The sequence below is a fragment of the Leucopleurus acutus genome (assembly GCF_964270905.1).
Source record: "Leucopleurus acutus genome assembly, chromosome: 2".
Classification (NCBI taxonomy): domain Eukaryota; kingdom Metazoa; phylum Chordata; class Mammalia; order Artiodactyla; family Delphinidae; genus Leucopleurus; species Leucopleurus acutus.
This window is the reverse complement of record NC_139143.1, coordinates 107,782,827-107,808,021: the sequence shown is the minus strand read 5'-3', so window position 1 is coordinate 107,808,021 and position 25,195 is coordinate 107,782,827. Positions and strand designations below refer to the sequence as shown.

The 25,195-nt window shown below is 36.8% G+C and overlaps 1 protein-coding gene across 1 annotated transcript in view; it reads right to left on the bottom strand.

Annotated features, from left to right (window-relative positions):
- The window catches only part of DPYD (dihydropyrimidine dehydrogenase), an 803,004-nt gene that overhangs the window by 274,956 nt on the left and 502,853 nt on the right, over positions 1–25,195 (bottom strand). Inside the window, exons 15-16 of the mRNA XM_082832404.1 lie at positions 9,259–9,327; positions 172–255 (exon numbers count right to left, since the gene is read on the bottom strand). Of these exons, the coding sequence (XP_082688530.1) occupies positions 172–255; positions 9,259–9,327 (153 nt within the window). The remainder of the gene's footprint in view (positions 1–171; positions 256–9,258; positions 9,328–25,195) is intronic.

Sequence of the window (25,195 nt, the reverse complement as noted above, 5' to 3'; positions counted from 1 at the left end):
ACTTCTCTCATTTTCCACTTTTTAAGCACTAAATATTTAAACAATGCAGACCTGGAAGTCTCAAGCCACTCATCTGATCCTCCCATCTTCCTGCCTAAGGTATAGTAACTATCCGTACAGGGCCTGTTCTGTCACACAGACATACATAATGGCAGCTGTTGAGGTCCTTACCTGCCCGCAAGCCAGGCCCATTCCTCTTTCTCCCATGCCATGTGGACACGATAAATTTAACTCCAGGGCATCTGCTCCAGAAGCCTTTAAGATGTGGAAGGAAAATGAAAGTAAAGGCAAAGCTTTATTCGTGTACTGATAGGTTTCACCATTGATAACTCAACATAGGTCACATTTGCCAAATCTCAACTACTCTGCTTTCTGCACCACGGCTACCTTGTGAGGTAAATTCTGACTCTCTCAAATGAGAGTGTGTATGGCAGCAATAATAATAACAACAGCAAATGTTTATTGAGTGCTTATAAGATGACACTCACTGCACTATATGAGCTATATTTGCTATCTCTGACTCTCATAATCCTTGGATTATTAGGGTACCAATTTTACAGATGAGGAGACTGAAGCTCAAGGGAATTAAATGAAACCTGGTTATCAAATGTCACAGCAGAGATTTTAACTCAGGTCTGTTTGACAGCACATTGATTCTGCCCTACACAGCTTCTATTTTCATAGAAACAAATCTTACTAATTCTGGATAATTGGTACTGGAGGTAGCAGTGCAAAGAAAAATGTAGTAGGCTAGCTGGAATGAATTTGAGTAAAATTTTAAATGTTCCTCTTTTATCAATTAACTTTTATTACTCATTAATACTGCTTTCATATGCTTCAGAGCATTCAAGCATGTGAATTCCCCAAACTGGAACACCATTCATTATGTTCTATGTTGCTTTAAATAAATTTAAAAGTAAAATAAAAGTTTGGTAACAGTTCAAATTAAACCAAAGTATAGAAAAATATAAATAGTCTTTCTCTTCTCTCCTTCAATTTCCTACCTCTAAAGTAATCAATGTTAACAATTTAATGTGCAATTTTCTACTTTTTCTATGTATATAAAAAAGTAAAACATACATATAACACATGCATCAGGCTGCTTTTTCTTCTTGGTTTTGCTCTTTATACTTTTCACTTTTTTCTTCCAGTTTCATTGAGATATAACTGACATATAGCACTAAATAAGTTTAAGGTGTGCAGCATAATGATTTGACTCACATGCATAACGAAATGATTACCACAAGAAGTGTAGAGAACATCCATTATCTCATATAGATACCAAATAAAAGAAAAACAGCCCTTGTGATGAGAACTTTTAGGGTTTACTCTCTTAACAACTTTACATATGACATACAGCAGTGATAATTATATTAGTCAAGTTGTACGCTACATTCCTAATACTTGTATATCTTATAACCAGAAGTTTATGCCTTTTGACTGCCTTCACCCAACACACCCTGACTCTGATAACCATAAATCTGATCTCTTTTTCTATGAGTTTGTTTGTTTGTTTATTTTTGAAGTATAATTGACCTACAACACTGTGTTAATTCCTAGTGCACAACATAGTGATTCCATATTTCTATACATTTCTATACATTACAAAATGATCACCATGGTAAGTCTAGTCACCATCTGTCACCATATAAAGATATTACACTACTACTGACTATATTTATCATACTGTACATTTCATACCCATGACCCATTTATTTTGTAATTAGAAGTCTGTACCTCTTAATCTCTCTCTCCTATTTCTCTCATGTTTTTTAACTGCTAATCAATTTTATTGTATTTCTTAAAAGTCCATGCTAAGAAACATGAAGTACAGATAATTTTGTCTTACTTTAATAATTAAACGGGAATCTTTCTTATTTAACTCATTAATTCATTAGTATACAAATGGGTCTTAAAAATGAAAAAAAATATTTCATGCTAAGCATTCTTATAGTAATTGGAGAAACACAGAATTTTTGAGACCTCTTCTGTAAAAACTCTAAGAACAAATAGAACGCTTTTTAATTTGAGGAATGGAGGATAAACTAAACAATTCTTTTACCTAACTTCTGGAACTCTTCCAATGCCACAATTTCCTTTTAAGTAAGGTAAACCAGAAGCTTGAATCAGTTCCCATAATATTATAACATGTCTATAGCATCACACAAAGACTTAAAAAAAACTTCATTATTTTCTAGGTGTACCAAACCTTTCTTTAGGCCAACAGAGTCTCTTCAAGTCTCTCTTTTCTTCCTAATCAATCAAGATTTTAGCCTATTTTTTCCTGTTTCATGAATTTTAAATAGGACCTCAACAAACATAAAAATTCTAGTTAGTTCTTTCTTGGTTGACGTCTTATCCACCTTTATTCATTAGTGAGTCTGCTTTTTCTTCTGTACATTTGTGAAAATTCATTTGCTCATTCAGCCTATTTTCTAACATGGTTTTATTATGGTTTTTGCTTCTTTAATTCAATTTTAAAATGTTTCATGTTATTTGAAAATTACCATGAATCATGCTACATTTTTTCCTGCTGGTTTGGTGGTAAGCTTGGACAAAGCACAAACTGCTAAACTCTTGAGCTCTAATTCTAGAGCTGCTCAGGAATTTGGGGAAGTCAGTTAACTTTCTTTGTCTCCGTCTATTTTAGTGTAAACTGGAGATAATATGACCTATCTCAAAACCATGTCATGTGGGAATTTCCAGCTTAATTAAAACATAGTACGTTGTAATTATATACAATACTGCACTTTTATTATTATTTCTTAGTTATTTCAAATACTTCTTTTAGACTTCTTTATTTCTTTTAGACTGCTAGTTGAATTGCAGCAATTAATAGTGGATCAATTCAACAACATTTTGGAATAAGTTTTAGGTACCATTCATATACATATTTACATTATACACATTTCCTAAATTGTAAGTGCAAGTTTACAATTAGCTATCATAGTAGACAATAATAGCTAACATTTACTGAGTACTTACAATATGTCAGACATTTTACTAGGCTCTTTGTAATGGGATATACCATTATCCCCATTTTGCAAGTGATAAAACCAAAATACAAAGAGTTCAAGTGACTCACTTATTGTTCTATAGCTTGTAAATGAGAGCAGGGTCTTGAACCCAAGCATTCTGAGTCCAGAGCCTGTATTCTTAGTCACTATCATAACTGATTAGAAATCACTTATTCCATGGCTGGAGTTGTTTCAGTGTGTTAACAAAACATGACAACTCGACATCCTTAAAGCTTCTAAACTTTAAATAAATATTAAAATCTTGTAAAACCACTTATCCAATTTAAAGTCTGTTCAGTGTCTAATTGTTAAAAATGTCCCCAGTGTTATACACGTATACAAACACTGACTCACCAAACACACCTGGAAAGACCTTTGAAATGAGCATCTAGGCTTCAAAAACAGATAATCCTGCTCAAGGTAACACCAAGAGATGGGGAATATTCAATTGGCCTCTGCTTGAATATTTCTGTCATAGGGTACACCACCTTAAAAGGTAGTTAATTCTATTTCCAAGCAACTATATGCATCCAAAAAGCCTTAATTGCTGAATTCGCATGAAATGTTAAATTAACTGAAACTGGGCATGCATTCTTACTCTTGTTAGTCACAAGCTTTTCAGTTTAGTCACTTAGCCCAGAGTTTATTCTGCCTCACCTAAATGATTATACAATAAAGTAATCTAGTGAAGGCAGTGACAGAAAATTTGCTGTTTCTAATTTCATATATTATCTATCACCCATCTATCGGCATGAAGTAGAATGATATGTTAATAGTGTGGACTATGGAGCCAGAGTTCATGGGTTTGAATCCCACTTTTACCACATCCTAGCTGTGTGAGTTTGGGCATATTATTTAACAACTTTTGGCCTCAGTTTCCTCACTTCTAAAAGGTGGAAAACAATGAAAGTAACTCGTAAGGTTGCTTTTCTAAGGCATAAATAAATTTAATCAAAGTGAATGACTTAGAAAAGTGCCTGGACTACATTAAATACTATGTGAGTGTAAACAATTGCTATCTATCTACCTGTCTCTCAGCCCATCCATCCATCCATCCAATTAGAATCTCCAACTTGCCCTTCCTCAGCTTTGATCTGAAAAAAATTTAGAGTAGCTATCCATACTTCAGGGGGAAAAAAGAAAACTATTCTAAGGAATCCTCAGAGTAGTGGTAGTAGTGTGATTTCTAAAATTTTATGAATCATTTTATAAAAACTCTCAGAGAAACTAGGGAAGCAAAACCACAAACCCTTGTACAATATATACAGCAAAATCGGGTACACAGCTCTTTCCCTTCTCCTTTCCTTACCTCTCCCTTCCTTCCCGATCAATGTAGTTATAAAGTCATTGGTTGGGGTAGAGCAAGGGAGGTGACTAGGAAGATCTAAGGAAGAGCCATGAGGGTCCAGTGTGGGATATCAGAGCCCAAGCACAGTGAGAAGGACAGACATGTGGAGGGTGGCTTGGTGTCGTGCATCAGAGTCCTAGTGGGAAGGGAAATCTTCCATGGATCAGGGAAACAGGCAAAGGACAACAGAGCCCAAGCAGGGTGGAGAGGCACGAAGCTACACTTTTTGGATTCTCTCTTAATTTCTTCTGTTAAAAGAATACACGAGGTCCACTGCCAACTTTCTATGTAGCAACAGTGCCAACTAGTCTCAACTATCCAAAACTGGGGACACAAGTTTTCTGGGATCTTAAACCACTTTGAAGTGGACGTGGCACAGGTAAACACTGAACTGGCTTGGGACCCACTGGGCACAAAGTCTGTGACTATCTCTTGTCTCCAACTAGGTGTCTATCTTCCCTGATTCCATTCTGTCCTGCTTACTGTTAGTGTTCAGGGACTTATATCCAACTGGTCCTACATATTTCTGTAATGCGCCTCTCTGCTTTTTACCTCAGTCTATTTGAGATTTCCTAACTTCAACATCTATTTAATTTTATGAAATACTGCTAGCCCAGACCCAGGTCAAAAATGACAAGAACCTGGCTTCAAAGTGGTTTACTTGGACTCTCTGCTAGGAGTAGTGTGGCCACCTGGTTTGACATCTATGCCTCTCAGCTGGGCCTTCCTTGCCTCATCCTACCAGTTACAGCCAGACCCTTGGCAATCCCTCATCAAGTCCCTGACTTAAAATCTTCAACTTTGGATCTTAATCACCTCAAGTTCATTGGTGCCCAATAAAGTGCACTCTTCCCATTTATTGTATAATTGCTTCCTTTTTGTTCGTCACATGCCAGTATGCCAGCTCTGTGCCTCTATTTTGCTTCACTCAACAAATATCTGAGGACTATCCGCTGGCTGGCAAAGCTATATGTTTGGAAATGGGAATTAAACAGTGAGCCAGATGGGGGTCTCTACCCCTCTGCCAGAGTTTGCTTTGTCATAAGGAAGATAGGTTACAGGGCTGATGACACCACTGTTTATCACCATTTTATTAAATTCTGCAGAAAAAAGGTACAAGCAAAGGTAGACCCAGATTTGGCGGAGCCTGAAGTTTGCACGATTTGGGGAAACTTCTTTAAAAATGAAAAATAATTTTAAAATGACAAAGAGAAAATTAGTACAGGCACTTGGAAGTAGCTTGTACAAGTCAGAGCTCTGAAACTTAACCTTCATTAGCTTTATGGTAAACCAGTTTTTGAGGACAGGATCTTAGAAGGAGTAGGACAGGGGGTTAACCTACTGGTTAGGGAGCTCAGAGTGGAGGAAGAGGGAATATTCCAGGCCAGGGGAACAGCAAAGGCTCTGAGGTGTAAATGTATTGGAGGAGTGAAAGAAGGCCATCGGGGACTGGAATGTAAAGAACATACCCAAGGTGACACTGGGGAAGTGGCAAGGTACCATACCATGTAGGTCAAGTCAGGAGTTTTGCATCTTAAGAAAGGTAGTGGGAAGACTGTGGATTGATTGAGGGAGAGATTAGTGGGACATCCTGAGATAAACTTAGATTAGGATGGTAGCATTGTTTATTGAGCCACACCTAATTTATATGTCTCCTCAAATCTGATGGCCTTAATTGCCACCCAAGCTTTTACCACTAGATTAAAAAGTGCTATCCTACATCTCCCATCATTGCCAGCTCTCACAGCTCCCTCAGGATGAGAGCGGGGCTCTGTCACAGCCTCCACTGTACCTGTCAAAGTGGGAGCTCCAGGAGGGCCAGTGCCCTCAATATGCTGTGGGATTTGACTTCCCTCGCAGCTACCTAAAGGGGGCAGGACACATAACACAAAAGTGCAGAAGAAAGTAAAGTGTTGTAGTGTAAAATTTTACCAATGAGAGACAGGAGACAGGAAGGAACCGGTAGATAGCTCCCTCCCCCTTCTTCTCCTGTAAACTGTTACGAGGCAGGACAATTCCATACAGCCCTCCCCGTCCCACACGACTAAGCGATTGGCTCCATCTCCTTGGGAAGTGGCAGCCAGCTCTGGAATGCACCATGCTCTCTCTGCTTTCCCTTCCTCCTATTGCCTTTCCCCGCCCTCACTCTTACTGCTCTGGAATTGAATCCTTCAATGAAGCATCTTCACATTAATTTTGACTCAGGTTCTGTTTTCTAAGTTAACATGCATTAAGAAAGAAATGGATTCAAAAATCTATTCAAATGAGTTCAAGATCTATTCAAGACCTACCATTGTGTATGGTTCAATTTGGTATACACATTTAAACTGTGAACGTATCTACACAGCTGAGGCTCTACCTTATTCACCTTTGTTTTGGCTGGCCAGGGACTCTGCACATAGTAGGTGCTTCATGGATCTTCCTTGCATGGAATTGGAATAGGTTATCAATGTCCCAGAAAAGTAGGATAGTGTGTGATCAGATAACTGAACCAAAAAAAATTGAGCAGAGCCTAACCATGCTACTGATTTGACACCAAGCTGTAAAAACTTTTCCAGAGGCTGCTTCTGTTTTATGGTGTTCATGAGACAAGACAAATGAAAACCAGGTTGAGGAATGCATAAAAGAAGACATTAAAAGTGTGGGTATTCTAGGGTTAGAGTGAAAAGGAAGGTTTGGTTCAACATGGTTCTATTTCCAAGAATATGCATGTGACAAAAAAGATATACTGTATGTGCATTAACTTTTAAAAACAGCATTTAGTAGAATTTACTATATTTTAAGAATGTACTAGGTTCTTTATTTTTTTAACCACCCACGTGGTCTTAAATGTTTATTCAAAATAGTGAAATAAAATGGTATCCTCTGGTGAAACAACTAATAATGATCCCTTCTTGTGCAAATTTTCATTCTGATACAGAGTTTCTGTCTCTATTTTTTCATGTTCTTATGCAACTGGATCTGCTCTGCTGTTACACATGTGCATTTCTGTTTTCAGATATAACAGTAAAGAGCAGATTTCCTCAATTCCCTACTGCGTAATTCAAGAATTAATCTACTCTAAGGAGAGGAAATTCATGAATTTAAAGTATACCCATCACCACATTAAGTGATTTGCCGAACTTAAAAGCAGTGGCTCGCTACAACAGCTGGTGTGTTATCTCAGATTTCTTACCCCTCATTATCACCACCCCGAAAGAAATGTACATTCTAAGTGGTATAGTAACTTTGGCTTGAACACTCTTTGTTTTTGTTGATTTGTTTTAATGTGGGCTCTTCCATTGTAAGAAAATCTGTTTTAATCTGTTTTGAAGTATGTGTTCATAGAAACAAAACCAAATACTGACTCTACAAAGCTTTACTGGGTGTCCCCCATATAAGCTGTGATGGAATCATGCTGCCTATTGCTGCCCTCCAGGGGGATGTGAAGACCTGGGGATAGTTCCTTCATGTGCTATACCCTGAGTTGGTCCATATTTTAAGATTAGAGGGAAGTGTTTTTTTTTTAATTGACACCATCTATGGATTGAACTTCTTGATATGTATATTGCTTTCCTGTGGAGAGATCCCACAGACTGTTTTGACTGAATGGAAGGCATATCTTTTTCTTTTTTTAATGTTTTCCTTTTTTTTTCCTCCTAACTTCCCCTTTTACTTTTATTGATTGATTGATTGCTATAAGAACCTAGATATCAAATTGTAGCTTTAAACTACAATTTAAGAAATAGGTATAGAATGTGAGAAATATGAAAAATATCTTTAAGTTGGTTACATGTTTAAGGCTTTTGACTTTTCAAAACTAAAATTTGCTTATTTAAAAATTAATGTTCATTATTGAAGAAAATTCTTTAAGTATTTTATTCTACAGAAGGCAGAGAAGCTAGTAGCGTGATAAAGCCATTCATCATAGTCAAGCTTTAAATTGGCAAAACTCATGCCAAACATGGGCTCTGTGGAAGATTTCATGGTCAATTAGGCAAATACATGTATGAAATGGACCCAGCTACAAAGATCATAAAGCCAATTACTGATCATGTTAATTTCACCCCCCTAAGTCCCAGAAATAATTTTTGTCCTCGCAGGTTTAAGATATCCAAATAAAATATACAATCAATATTTCTGAACACTATAGAAAGCTTTATAATATTTTATAATGTAGAGTCCTTAGTTCATAAGTATTGTTAGATTTAGTCTTCTATATTTCTGAGAGGTTTTCAAGAAACCCCAGCTCAAGTTGTCTACAGTATTTTTCATGACAACATGATGGACATAAGTATACAATTTTAGGTATGTATTTTTCCACTTGAAATACAAATTTGAGGCACATGGTTAGTTGTTTGCATTTGTGCAAGCTTCAATTTATATTATAGAAAACCTGCTGACTAGTGTTCCACTCAGGAGCATTCTGTCCTACCATTTTATGCATGTCTGTATTCAAACTAGAATAGTATTAAATGAACCTTTTATATTTTAAATATTCAAGAGTTTTATATTCAAAGTTTCTTTTCTCGCTGTCAAACTAGTTTGCCTAAAGGCAAGGTAAGATCAAGTTAGACTCTCAAAGGTAGAATTAAATTTTATCATGGCATCCATCATAATATACAGTTTGATTAATATGCAAATAAAGAGCATATGGATTCAAAGAATAAAGGATTTTTAGGCAGTGTGTGAAATCCAAGGGACCACTTTTATAGAATAGATTCCTTTTAAATTTACATTTCCATCATTTTAATGAAAACATAGGGTAAACAAATTATAATAGAAATGTTTTAAGTTACTATTTTCCATTCAATTCTACTTCTCCTGGGTTATTTTTCATGACAGCTCTTTATTTAAAACTAATAAAAATAGAAGAGAAGAAATAAAATAAATATACTAGAAAGAAATCATTACCTCAGCCTTTCTGGAGAGTTCCATCCAGTCATTTTTGTTGTAACTGCACATAATGCTAGCAATCACAATCTTTAAAAAGAGAAAGGAAAGAATATTAGATCAAATAGTTATGCCTTTGTACACAAGGGTATATGATATATATATATATGTTTATAATGATAAACTATATTATAAAAATTAGTTTTCCATCTGTTGAAAGAAATCATTAAAAAAACAGCAGGGCGTTATAGTGAAGCAAAGGATGAGATCTGGGGCTTCAGACTTACGTTAGACACTTTCTCATTTACTCTCTTTGAATACTTGAGCAAGTTACTTAACTTTTCTCATCCTCAGCATTCACATTTTTAAAGTGGAGATAATAATACTGACCTTGCCAACCTTAAAGAGTGATAGTTGGAATTACATGGATTTGTGTATGTGAAAGGGTTGTTTAAATTATACAATGACACAGAAATATTTATTAATATAATTACTGGTATAGCTGAAAGGTTTCAAGGTATGGAAAGGAAGTAAATTAGTGTCTTCTTCAATCATATCTTATTATAGTATGGATAATAACACCTTACATATCATATTCAGAGTGACACCTTACATATCATATTCAGAGTGAATTATAGTTTTAAAATTTGTTAAATGTTGATTATTTAACTATAGTCTTACAGTAACCTTATAATGGAGGCTACATAGAGCAGTATTTACTAGTATCTGCTCTGAAGCCAGAATGTCTAGATCAGAGCTCAGACTCTACCACTAACTGTGTGGCCCTGGGCAAGATATTTAGTTTTCTCACTGGTTAAATATGGATAATAGTACCTTCCTACTTAGAAAAGTGATCATTGAATTGCTAAGATGTTATGGCTCTAATGATGTGCTAGGTAATGTTTTAATGGATTTTACTTTATTAACTTACTTAATCATTCTCAACATTACTCTCCCCATTTTACAGGTGAAGATGCTGAGGCACTGATATGTAAAGGTCACAGCCAGGACTCAGACCCAGAAATCTGACTGACAGTCTGTGCTTTTAACCACTAGGTTTTGCTGGCCTAATGTAAATATTCAATATATGTCAGTAATTCTTTTTATTATTACCATTTAAAGACTATGAGATTGTGACACAAAGAGTTTGTGTCAAGCCTAAAGTCACAGAGTCCAGTGGAAGAGTCCACTAAAAGCCACTGGGCTCTCACCACATACAGGTTTTTAATGTATGTCTAAAAAACAAAACAAAACAAAGATGTGCTGTACAAGTCAGATGAATGCTTTTAATATTAAGAGAAAGACAGAAAATATGTTGGAGAGAGTTCTGAATACCAGAGTTCGAAACACTGAACAAGTCTGTCCTTAAGACTGGGTCAATTTTTTCTCTCCTGATAGACTGTAATCTCCATGGGTGCCTGGACTGCTCTGCATCATGCATCATTTTATCTACAATAACCAGCATGATGTTTGGCACATAGTAAAACTGAGTGAATACATGTACGAGGGCACTAAAGGTTTAGGAACAGAGTTGCTTTTGCAGCTCATCCTTTTAAAACTAAGCAGAAATGAACATCATGAGTTAGAGAAGGGAAAAAAAAAACAATTGGTGAAAACTGTTGGCAAATAATTATTATACGAGTCAGAGTGAAGAGTGAGCAGGGCAGTTGCGAGGGCTGGTCTTGGCAATAGAAAAAAGGGTCAGATGTCAAAATACATAGAACTCGTGAACTAGAAGGAGCAATTAAGAAAGAAGAATCAGGGGCTTCCCTGGTGGCGCAGTAGCTGAGAGTCCGCCTGCCGATGCACAGGACACGGGTTCGTGCCCCGATCCAGGAAGATCCCACATGCCGCGGAGCGGCTGGGCCCGTGAGCCATAGCCGCTGAGCCTGCGCGTCCGGAGCTTGTGCTCCGCAACGGGAGAGGCCACGGCAGTGAGAGGCCCGTGTACCGCAAAAAAAAAAAAAAAAAAAAAAAAAAAAGGAAAGCCACTTCCAGGGAAGGAAGGTTTACTAGCACTGACAACTGGATATGATAGATGCTCTCAACTAGTGACTAAGATGGTTCCTCTTTACTAAGTGGCGAGTTTTTTGTGTTTTTTTTTCTTAAAGAAGATGTTGGGGGTAGGAGTTTATTTATTTATTTTTGCTATGTTGCATCTTCATTTCTGTGCGAGGGCTTTCTCTAGTTGTGGCGAGCGGGGGCCACTCTTCATCGCGGTGCGCCGGCCTCTTACTGTCGCGGCCTCTCTTGTTGCGGAGCACAGGCTCCAGACGCGCAGGCTCAGCGGCCATGGCTCACGGGCCTAGTTGCTCCGCGGCCTGTGGGATCCTCCCAGACCAGGGCTCAGACCCGTGTCCCCTGCATTAGCAGGCAGACTCTCAACCACTGCACCACCAGGGAAGCCCTGAATGCCGAGTTTTATTTTGATAAAGCTGTTTTTGCTTCAAATATATATTGATTGTGCCCGGATTGGTTAAAATCGTCACTTGCCTTATAAGGCCTGGGGATCACAGGAGCTACACTTGAGCTTGATGGAGAGAAATAAGTATCACCCAGAGAATTTTCCTGAACTTTGAGAACACTGGTACCACCAAATGCCTAGGAACGCAGTGACTAGATATGATTTGGGACACACTGTCATTGGGGAAGGGTGACCACAGGTGGGAGAGATACATTACGTTGAACAGATACAAGTTATATTTGTATGCTCTGAGCAGCCGAGCACTACCCTGTTCTTCCCTCATCATCTAAAAACAGACTTTATCTTCTTGCCCAAAAAGCTGGGAAAATATCCCCAACAGGGTTAATCACAGTGATCAACTACTCTCGTCTCATTAAAGTCCTTCAGTGGAGCTGGGGAGTTAAAGTCTTTTTTCCTCTTTGGTCCCTGAACTGGAATGAAGGATGTTCAGAGTAGCTGGTAATCACTGACTGCTTACCTAACCAACCCAACCCTCCCACTCCTACCCAAGGCTAGCTGCACTAGGTAAAAACAAAGCAGAGACAGAGGAAGGTAGAGATGCAAGATGGAGAGATGTTTCTGCCACTTCTAAGTCAGGTGTACCACTAATATGCCTGTACAAGTGAACCAATAAATACCACTTTGGGCTTAAGAAAACCCAAGTTATATTCTATTTTCTATCACTGACAGTCTTGGCAATTACTACATGCAAAACTAGAATTGTCACTTTTAAAATAACTTCCTAAGCATTTTTTTTTCTGTCAAGTAAATTTAAGGGAAAAATAACTTTATACACTATTTTTAAGTGCTAAATTATCTAAGAAGTCTAAAAATCTTTATCTAAAACCAAGGGATAGTTTGTGAAATTATATGGTAACATTCTATTTCAGAGGAATATGATGACTCCAAATCATTTTATTTTTTATTAAGAGATATTGGGATTTTTCGAAAAGTCAGGCTAAAAGACATTAACACTAAAAGAACACTGGACAGAATTTAATCTTTCTTTGATGATTAGAAAGCCCTTCAGTGTTTTGCCATGCTTAGTTTGTAATCAAACAAAGGAAAACAGGTTACTTTTTTCCTATGGAAGAAAAAAGAATTGATGTGTATTTTAGATTGTGAAACATCATGAAATGTTACTAGAAATGAATACCCAATGAAACATTTTTAAAACCAAGGAGCATTTCCCTATCTTTCATTTAATTTATGTCATTTCTAAGTGCTCCGTTTTTCATGGCTAAATTTTAAAACATTATTGGATGAGTCTATACATAACTATATCCTACATTTTTTGATACACAGTCTAGTGAGAGATTCAAACAATGTCAGTTCATCAATTAATATGGAAGCTGAGCATCTGCTGTGGTAGGCACTGGATGACATGCAGAGGAGTTTAAGATATTGATTCAGAGTCTTTGTTTATCAACATTTAACCAGTATCTTTTGAGACCTTCTATGCGCCAGTAACTGTAACTCAAAAGTGATGAGCAAAAGAAGAAAAGTCCCTACCTTCCTGAAGCTTACATGTTTAGGGAGGGAAAAAGTCATTTAAAAAATACATTATTAGGACTATTTCCAGGTCAAGATTAAGGAAAAATAGAGGAGAGCAAGATGGAGAATCACAGGGGTGCACAGAGCCTCATTAGTTGATGGTCAGTAAAGGGCTCTCTGAGTTGAGAAATAAAAGATAAGAAGGCACCTCACACAGAAGAATGGATTGGGACCTGAGTGAAAAGTGGCATTCCAGGTAGCGGAAACGGCATGTGCAAAGACTCTGAAGTAGGAGTGAGCCTGATATACTTAAAAAGAGAAGCCCTTTGTAGATGGTATTCCATGACAGGGCAAGAAGAGTGTAAGAGGAGACGAGAGAAGCAGGCAGTAGCCATATCTCTGGGAGCTGAAACCTGTGGGAGTTTGGATTTATTGTAGGTACAATGGGAGACCACTGAAAGATTTAAAGGAGGGTGATAAAATGATCCGATTTACATTTTCAAAAGATGCTTCTGGCTACTTTACAGGGAACGGAATGAGGGGCTGTAGGGTAAAAGCAAAGAGTCCAGTTGAGTTGAAATAATGTGGCTTGCATAATATTCATGGAGATACCAAGAAGTGGAACTCTGAGCTAAGACCAACAAGGCAGATCAATGGTTAGACTCAGGAGGTGAGAGGAGAGAAAAAATTAAGGATGATCCCTAGATTACTGGCTTGAGCCACTGAGTGGAGCATAGACACTTCACCAAGATGGAACAAAGCGTAGTGCAGTAACAAGTGGGGGACTGTTAAGAGGTTCAATTTTTAATATATTACATAGAAAATGACTAGCAAGCATCCCATTAGTGATAACATCAAGTGTGCCACTGGACACATGAGTCTAGAATTCACTGAAGAGGTTAGGGATGAAAGTGAACACTGTAGAGACTTCAACATATGATGGTATTTAAATCTACCTAGCTTAGTGACTTCTAAACAGAATAGAATAAAATAGAGAAAATGAAAGAGATGAAGATTAACCCAGAGCCACATGAAAATGCTAAGAGAGGGAAGTGTTCCAAAAAGTAAGGAGCAATCAACGGGGATGAATGCTTCTGACAGCTGGTGTAAGAAAACAGAGAACTGTTTACAGGATTTGGCAGTACAGATGCCACTGGTAAGCTTTACAAGAAGGGTGGCGGTGAAACAGGGAAGACAGAAGTCAGACTGGAGTAGATGGAATGAACAGAATATGAAGGAGTGAGAGAATTGATACACAAAGCTCTGTAACAGTTTTTGTGGGCTGGCTCAAAGAGCAATGAGGCAGCAGATGAAGGGCTGTGGGAGGTCTAGTGAGATATATATATTTTTAAATGGACTATATTTGAGTATGTTTTTATGCCGATGGAAATGATGTGGAAAAGAGGAAGAAGCTGTTGAAAAGGCAAGAGGTGATGATGAATCTATAATAATTTATGAATCAAATTTTGGGTGTTGTTTCTCCCTGAAAAATACTTCAAAGGTTAAAAACGACAGGACACTTACTCTGCAACAAGGAAAAGTAGTGTTAAGTGGCTTCAACTGTCATCTTTCCAAACTTTTAAATTAAAGAATCACGATTCATAGTCAAATTATTTTTTTTATAATTCATTTCCTTATGGAATAAATAAAATGATTTTATTATTTATTTTTTCAATCTGAATGACAGTAAAGTCTGCACATCAGAAATTAAGGTGAAGAGCAACATAAAATTTCCAAGTAGTTACAAGCAGGCCGTCTTGTCAAATTCCCAAATACTTACAGTCTATGCCTAGAACACAGGTTGGAAACACTGATTTGGTATTCTGTAATCATACTGTGAACTATATTGGAAATTCAGTCAACAATTCAGCTTCAAGACAACCTAAATTTTTTAGTACGGAAAAACTGCAAAGTGACAAAGGTGAACAATTGTAAATTACAAGTGGCCAAGTTAGGTTTTGTCAAACAATTTAACAAAATCATTGCTAACACTACTGGGATTATATTATATTGAGGAGGAAAAATAGCATGGGACATGTGATTTTCAAAGACATTTAAAACTAAGAAAATACGTTTACTAAATATTAACTAATTGTACAACATTCAAATTGTAAATGTTCTTTATACCACTGTACAAATATACTAAAGTGAGATTGGTACAATTTTCCTGAAATGTAAACATTGAGAGTAGAACATTAAAAGTAAAACTCATAAGCTCTTCAAATTTTATATGGTTACTGCTAATTTAATGGTTGCAACAATTTAATGGTTGTCTTCTATATTATTTTAAAATTTATCATTTTCTTTGCTTATTTTGGGACCCACAACTACCTTGCTTACACAACTATTCCTAATACAGAAAAGTCATGTTCAAAGTTATAAAATATGCACATAGTGTCCATAGAAAATCAGAGATGTTTTCCACTAGAACAAGAAATAAAAAAACACTGTAGACTATTCAGGCACTACAGTAACTGCTTTTTTCCTCTTCTTTTCATCACTTCTTACTAGGTTTTTATGTAGTTTCCGTCCCCACTGTATTTAGCAACTGATCTACCCTAGGTCACCAGTAACCTTGGCAAAATTATTAGATACTTTTCAGCCCAACTCTATACTGGAACTCTTTCCAGCACTGAGACGGTTAACCACCTCCACTTCCTGAGACCCTCCTCTGTGTGAGCTTTGGAGATACCTCCTTCTACCCCTATTTTTCCTATTTTTGCTATTCCTTCCCAGGCTCTCCTGCCTTTAGCCACCTTTCCACGTTGATGTCCCCAGGTTCTACTCATGGTCCTCTTTTAACGTAGACATCATGTTCACAATGAATTCAGAGAATACCTATATGTAGAAAATTCACAAAGTAAACACCTCCAACCTGTGTCTTTCTCTTGAGTGCAAGAACAGCATATTCAACTACCTTTGAGCACCTATGTTCAACTCGCCCCAAATCAAACTTAAATTTCTCCACCCTGAATTTGCATTTTCCCCACATCGAATTTGCTTATACTCTACCCTTTTGTCCCAAGTTAGAAAACTAGGAGGAGATTTTCTTTCTTCATTTCTCCCTCATTGCCTACATCCAATTACTTACTAAATACTCTCTAGTCCACTGGTTCTCAGACTTGGCTGAGCACTGAAATCACCTAGAGAGTTAAAAACATAACCCCAAGATCTGTATGTAGTTAGGCCCAGTCATCAGTGTTTTGTCAGGATCTCCAGATAGTTCTAACATGCAGAATAGTCTGAGAAGTATTGCTCTAGTTTACTCATCAAATATCTCTTCTAGGTGCTCCTGACTCTTAATCATAACTGTCTTAGTTAAGACCTTCACCACTGCTCCCCTGGATTACTGAAGTACCTTCCTTATTAGTCTCCCCATCTCTGATATCAGCCTATGTCATCTGCCAGATCCGTCTAAGAGACAAACCTGATCATATCACACTTCTGCTTCAAATCCAAATTCATGCTATACAAGACCACAATGGGACATTTGCTCCAACCGCACTGAATTACTTTGCTTCTTTTTTTTTTTTTGCAGTACGCGGGTCTCTCACTGTTGTGGCCTCTCCCGTTGCGGAGCACAGGCTCCGGACGCACAGGCTCAGCGGCCATGGCTCACGGGCCCAGCCGCTCCGCGGCGTGTGGGGTCTTCTTGGACAGGGGCACGAACCCGTGTCCCCTGCATCGGCAGGCAGACTCTCAACCACTGCGCCACCAGGGAAGCCCTACTTTGCTTCCTGAATGTAACATGTATTCTGCATTCTCTTGACCATATGTCTACTCCTTTTGTCTGAATGAATAAGGAATGGTCCCTGTGCTCATATGGTATAATAAAGGAGACATATGTAAATTGATACAAAAATAATTATAGTGTATAAACCAGAATACAGTGAGAGCAGAAAGGAAAGAGTGATTATCTGTATCTGTGTGAATCAGGGAAGTCCTCAGAGTAAAGGAACTCTTATTCGACTATGAAATCTTCCATGGGTATTTATTGGAAACTGATTAGAAATGAAAAGGCCAAGAGTACTCCAGTTGTAGTAAGCAACAGAAACAAAGGCACAGGGTGCTGTGTTTAAGGAATATGCTCTGCTTAAGGAATATCAAGCAGTTCAATTTAGCTTTGGGGGAAATGAATGGCTACACTTTGAGGGCATGGAGCTGGATGCATAGGTTGAAACCAGATTTATTCAGGCAAGGGGTTAAAACAATGGTTTCTAATCCGCTGAGCATTTGGCCTTGAATTTTAGATTATTTTGTCTAGTAAATTCCTGCTCCTCTTTTGCCCATTACCTTTCCCAGGAAGGCTTACCTGTTCACCCTTCCTCTCCTGTGTCTTCTGAGATCCCATAGCACCCTTTGCATGTCTTTATCATAACATTTACTATATTGTACTAAATTGTGGTTTGTATGTCTTTCAAAAGATGACCGAAGTTTTTGGGGATAGGGCCCAGTTTTTCATCTCTATATCTCTAGAATCTAGTATTGTACCTTATATTTAATTAGGATTCAAAAATGTTTGCCTCAAAGGAATAATGAAATAGGTAGCTGAGAAAAAAAACTGCAAGTAACACACACTGCAAGTAATCCAAGCAGTTAAATAATGTATTGCATTAAATTTACAATATCTAAATGTAAGTAAATTTCTACATTCTACGGAAAGAATGAGAAGGACAGGTAGGTGGTGCAAGGTAAGAAGTTCAAGAACCTCTCACATTTTATAAAGTATACTTTATATCAATGAATAAGAATCCATTATATTTGTTTATAGATTTACACTTAATACACATTTTCACATACATTATCTCATTTATTCCACATAATAATTTTGAACTTAGAAAACCTTGTATTGAGAATAATGAGCACAGATAATTTACTTTACCAGCATAAAGTAAATCAATAGCACAGGCAGGGATTAAGCTCAGGTCTGTTGACTCCAAGTTCCTCTTGACTACATCAAGACTATACCATATTGATTTCCTATCCTTTCAGTTTACATTAGAGATTCTAGCTGATTTTGTGTCCTCAACCCTCTTGTGGTAGTCTATTTGAAAGAAAGTGTTCCCCTCCCTGTATCCATACCCCCTTGCAAAGTAACTGTGCAGCTACTCTGATAAAGTGGGGGATTTATTTACCTGCTTTTTGAATGTGGGCTTTGTGACTTGTTTTAATCCATAGAATATCACAGAAGTGATGCTGTGCCAGTGTCAAACCACAGCTTGAAGAGGTCTTATCCTCTTCTGTTTACTCTCTTGAAATCCTGCCTAGCCATGTGATCAAGCTAGTACAGCCTGCTGAAGGATCAGAGACCACATGGAACAGAGATGAACCATCCAGCTGAGGCCACTTGGGACCAGCCAGCACATAGCCCACTTGGAAGTTGACTACAGACAGAGTAAGACTAGCTGAGACCAGAAGAACCACACAGCTTAGCTCAGCCCAAATCGCTAACATGCATGCAGAATTGGGAACTAAATTCATAGTTGCTTCAATCAACTAAGTTTGGGGTGTTTTGTTATGTAGCCAAAGCTAACTGATACCACTTTTATTAAGTTTAACAAGAACAACAAGAACTAGCACTTGCTCTGTACTTCCATGTGTCAAGCACTATGTTAAGCATTTCACGTGTATTATCTCTAATCATGATAATGTGGAAATTATCAGCCCCAATTTACAGATAGGAAAGAAAAAACTTATTTAAAGAGGTTAAGTACTCAGGACTGTACAGCTAACAAGAGTAAATATAAATCTTAAACTCTCTACCTATAATATTTTTTCTCTGACTCATTTCTCTTTGCTCCTTAAACACACATGTATAGAAAACTATGTGGGTTTATTTTTATACATGATGCATTTCATTCAATGTGTGTCAATTTTTATTACTTTTATTTTCAGAGACCAACCTTATTTCTGTGTTCTTGCTCAATGTATTATTTCACTGTGACTCCATAAGTACCATCTAAGCTAGATAGGCAGACTGAACTGCCTAGGAAATCATGAAGTCAAAGGGAAGATCAAGTGAGAAGGACCCAATGAGATGATCGCTGTTTCCTAACCACCTAAACATGTTAAGAAATGAAAACAGGGTAGTGTTGGCTCTTTATAATTTGGTCCCAAATCAGCTTGCTGCCCCTTATCTTGACACACCAAACTGAATACACTATATATACTGGCCACCAGACTTTTCTTGGCTTCCATTCTTTTCCCTGTGCTGTTCCTTCTTCTTATAGCCCACCCTACTCCTCTGACAGTATATCTCCTATTCATTCTTCAAGTTCTAACACAGAGCTAACTTCTACCACACTGCCCTCAATGATCTCAGAGACAGAATTACTGTTTTTACTAGGTATTTGAGTGTGATGCCTCTACCTCTATTTCAGTTTCTATCACACTATATCACAGATGTGTGTTTATTTATACCATTGTCTTCCCTTACTCCACGCAATGGGAAAACATGCTAATTTTTATTCACCTTCATTTTCTTATCATTTGGTTCAGCACTGAATAGCACCTAATGTGAACTTAACAACTGCCTGTAGAAGGAAAGATGGCCTTTTGTTATTTTTTTATTAATTTAAAAAACTTTTCTAGTTCATCCCTATAAAGATTACAGTACTTGCTGCATCAGTGGAGAAAAAGTACATATAGGAAACTACCAAGACTACCGTATATTTTCATACCTATAAGTCATTTACTGTCTTCATAGCATGATTTTGGCACTGGCTTTAATCTATGATGTCTAACTGGATTTAGGTTGTTCTATCACTATTGACCCTTCACCGAGGTTGCGGTAAGTCAGCTGAAGTCATAAAATTTGAATTCACTGTACACAAAAATGGTGTCACCTACATAAAACCTGTGAATGAGATTTGATTTTTCTTCTGCTTAAAAGGTCATGATATGTTGCCTGTATTGATGTGGTTCATTCAGGGAGACAGCCTTTCAAAGGCACATAAAGGAGTTGGTTTGAAATATGTTATAAAGTATCTGTATTCCAATTTTAAACTTTTTCAATTTAGAGACTATAACAAATATTCATTTAATGAAATGCCTTCATAAATTAATAAGGTTAATAAATACAGTATTAAAATGTGATATAGGAATTTGAGGTTTAAAAACAGGTTAAAAATAAAGTATTATTAAAAAAAAACCTCTCAAGATAATTACATGGAATAATGCACTACCTTAAATAGTCTGGGCGCTTCTTCCAATACTATACATATAACACATGGGTGTTATAAAGATTATTGAAACATTTTTTGTAAAGATTTTAAATCCCAAATAAAAATTTTATGTAAATACTGTTATTGTAATTATTTTATGAGATGTAGCTCTTTTGCTCTCATTAACTATGGTTGCACGTTTAATGCATATTCAATTAGATAATCCTGTTGTGTAAGTTAGTGGTATCGTGTCTTAAGTTCTGGATGGTAAGCTTCTGGAGGACGTTGGCTGTGTCTTCCATCTCAGCCTATGTCCCTTGTGGGCTGGGATTGCCTGTTCTGTTTACTAATGTACCTGACACACATTAGGAACTCACAAAATATTTGTTGAGTGTAGAAGTAAATAAAAGAATAGCTGAAATGCAATAAATGTTTGTTAAATGCAATGTTTTTAAGAAGTCAGGGACTTCTAAAAACAAACAACTAACTCTTTCCCAACTACATGCTATTACCTCACAGAAATTCTAAAGGAAGCCTTAAATCCAGTTCACTGTGGAACATGCTGCCCACCCTTGGGAGACTCTGATTCTGTTCTGGGGACTTCTTCAAACTTACATATTCTCCCCTAGACATCCACAGGCACTCTCCCATACTTCCTTCCATTCTCTGCTCAAATGTCATTGCCTCAGTGACACTTTACTTAAGACTGCAAACCATCCCCTCCCAGCTCTGTTTTCTTTCCCATGGCACTTTCTATTATATCATTTTATTTAATATAGTTAATGTCTTTCTTGCCTCGGTGCGAATGTAAGCTCCACTAAAGTAAGAATCTTTGTTTTGGATACAGAACAGTGCTGGCATATATAGTGATGCCCCTTACTTGTGAAATTAATCATCAAATACTAACATGTCATTTAAATGTCTTTTTGCATCAGCTACCTGATCTATAAAATGGGAATAACTTGGCTTCCCACACTTTCTTCATAGGGATTATTCTGAGAATAACATGGTTTTATATATTTGACATTAAATACTTTTCAATGAAATTCAATGATTTTTTATGACTAAGAGAATAATGCCATATTCAGATTTGCCATTTTCTACAATTTAGTTAGAGTGCAAACAATGACATTTTGAAATAGTGCACCACTTTGGTTTTAAACATCCACTGATAAGACTTTTAAAAATATGCCGTTGGAAAGGGTAGAAAGCGTCATCTGTATATGCTCCTTTGATCTTTTGGTAGGTGTCACTTTGTGGGTATATTTGTAAATTAATGCAGTTTAAAAAAAAGGAGGCAGATCCACAGGATCAAACTTTATAGATCGATTCACATTTTATAGATATTTTAAAATTATTTTTAGATTTCACTGAAATATTAGGAAATTCACTAATATCTAGGACACCTTTTATTAAATTATGTGTCTTGGCTTAAATTGTTTTATCAGAATTGAGATTAAATTATTTTCCTACTCACTCAGAAAAAATTCTAAGACCTTTGACCCCAGACATGTATGATTCCCTATTTGGAAGACCCAAAGAGGGCCAATACTGCAAACAAGTAGCACGTTAAGGATAGAGGAGTGTGCTGCAATGAGGAAAGTCTGGAGAGTAGGGGAGGCGTTAGCAGCCATGCCCTTTTCCTGAGAAGTCTGAAGAACACACACTTTAGACCATAAAGCTGGAAGCTTTTCTCCTCACCCATGCTCTGCATGAGACACGTGTATTTCCATTGCTCCTGTCCTTCCCCTATGCACTTCTGTAAGTAGTCATTCATCACCTTTCTCCCCATGAAACCACCTGCTTCAGTGCCCACCTTGAGACAGGCACAGAGAAGGCGCTGAGGGAAAACTAGATGGCTGAATAAACTAATGATCTTGTGCACTCTCTTTTTACACAAATAATGCCATCTTCACTTTTTTTTCCTGCTTTCCTTCTCCTCTTCATCACATCCCATCCCCACCACAGTTTCCCTCACCTCACCAGACCTTTCTGAACAGGAAGCTATTTCCATGTGGGGACTCATGTGCTTCCACCTCCTCCATCTGGAGGAGCCGCATCTGCCAACAATGGGCACCTTGGTAAACTGCAGTAGAAACAAACCCTCTAACACGCTGCACTTTTCAGGATAATGATTAAAGATACTTAACTAATAAAACATTCATTGTATCATTGAATTTTGATCAATGATTCCCTGCCTTAATGTGCTGTTCATACTTGGGAATCAACCAAAGATATTTCCACATTTTGTAAACATCTTAGGGTTTCATCTATATTTCAAATTTCAGTTCAAAATGTTCCTTCTCAGAAGCTTGGCGTAGTGATTTACAACAGAAATAATGACAGGATCTTTTTCAAAGTGATTGGAACCTTTCCGGTACAAACTTTACACAGCATAATGAATGTGTTGGCATTTTGAACTTATGTGCATACTATAAAAATAAAACAGAGTGTACAACAAAGTCCCTGTTAAATTCACATTACCTGTGAAATGAAGATACCAAAAGGCAGAGTAGCCTAATTAAAATCAAGAAATGCTATTCAAGCCATACTTATATACCTCTAAGATAATACATATGCACTAATATTTACAATGCATGAAAAGGGTATACATCTCATTAAGCACACGGGAAAAAATCCCCAAATTTCTTTGCTTTAGTGAGTTATTTCATAAAATATTTCTAATATCAATATTAGCTATTTCAACTGCTGAGGTAAAGTCACATTTGTCACTAATCAATGTATTAGCACTTCTAATCCAAAGCAAACTCTGAAGGACCTTTTCAGAGTTTAAAATTTGATGTTTTTTCACAATAATATATTTAAAGCTTAAAAATTAAAAAGTTTTTCTCTTAAATGTTCTTTTTGCTCATTGTTCATACTTTCCAGCTTGCTCACGATTGCACAGATGTGATATAAATGCTGTTTTTAAGAAATAGCAATGAAGTGTTTGTTTTGTAACCTTTTCTCTCCCATATCCCACATATAATTACATGATCTTTGAAACATTCAAAACAAAGTAAAATAAAATAAAAGTAGCCTTTCTAAAGTAATTTTATGGCTGGAATTTGTAATCCTCTATATTAAAGATAGATTATACATATTCCCTAGTATATAAGATTTGCCAATTTGAAAGTTTATTTAAAAAATAAATTTATAAGCATACACATGTCTTAGGAACTACTGTATAAAAGTATACACAATTAAGAGTTGGGAAAAAGGCATAAGACTGAAATTTTGGGTCATCAAATGTTTTGTTTTGATAATTACTATATATTTTCAAAGAGCATTATAAAAACTATAGCACTGATTATTTTAATTACTTAGAATATGGCAGAGAACAGCCTCCATAATAATTTGATTAAAAAAAACCAAATTCCTGTTTAGACCTTCTGAATTATTTACAACTACCTCCAATTGTTCTATCAGTTAACGAAGGAATAGTGAGGTGTCCTTACCTCCCCCACCACACAAGTCATCACAGTAGAATACCATAAAAGCATGTGATGAGGATTTTAGTCTCAGATGCAGCCCATGTCCCCACATGTCTCATAAATTCTTCTAATGCATTTTCAAATGCATGATCATGAATGCCTATTCAGTGAAAAAGTTTACCATATGCTACATTTTTCAACAACCAAGAACAAAGAGCAAATGGTTCCTGGCCTTGTATATGGAACAAAAAGCATAAAAGCAAAACAAAAACCTCTTACATTTTTACTAAATAAAGGAATGAATGCAGAATTGTAAAGACTGAGTGGAAGCTTCTTTGGGCACCATGCTATTCTTTTCTTGAGACAAAAGTGTTCAATGAGAGACAGATAGGAAGGAAAGGAGGTACAAATGTAGACCTCATGTGTCACCTAATCCATCTTCTGCTTAGTAAAAACTGTTTGCTACAATATAATATCCAATGCTTCCTTCAGTATACTTTAAGTAACATGAATTTTTATTATTTCTTTAGGAAGAATTCACAATATAGTAAGTAGGAAGTTACTGTCAAGAGTTTTTTTTTTTCCTTTCCCCCTTCAAGATACTCTTGGGTATGCCTCTTGAATCAGGCTAAGCAATCCCTTTCCTCTTTTAATATGTTCTAATGACTTGGAGTATTATTTCTCAGTAGATATTAATCAGTCAAGCCAGAGATATTTACTGCATTGGCTAAATGTATAATATATTCCCCCAAATTATTTATGTAAATAATATATACATATGTATGCTTAGAAATCATATATATATTATATGCATACATATACACATACACTTCCCCTTAATCAACCACCCCAATAACTCTACAATGATCCAGCCACCTATGAGCCTGAATTACTCAGCCAAACACACACACACACACACACACACACACACACACACACACACACACACATTCTATAAATTGAAAGGAAAAATACTTAACCTTACATTTTTGTCCTATCTAGGCAAAGTCCTTCTTTTTGAATTGTGACTTATTACAATTAGTCTTTTTATCAACTGGTTACCAGCCTTGGTTGAGTGCACAAGCAATTTCTGGTAAAGGACTCATTGTATCAAAATACCTTAACCAATAAGCTATAGGTTCTGAGAACCTCATTATATGGGATATTATCTCTATCATATACTTTGGTCTTAAGAGCTGCCAGAAAAAATTCACTCAAAGCAAATTAGTGGCTACATTTCATGTATTAAAGGACATGTATAGTTTTGGTCTGGTGTCAGTTTCATGGTGTCATTTTACTGATGTGCATCAGAAGGGACCCATGGCGGAAAATTAACTTGGGCTTTTTAACAGGCAGAGCAAGATGCTCATCTTCTAAAAATACTTATGCCTTAATGGTGTTTT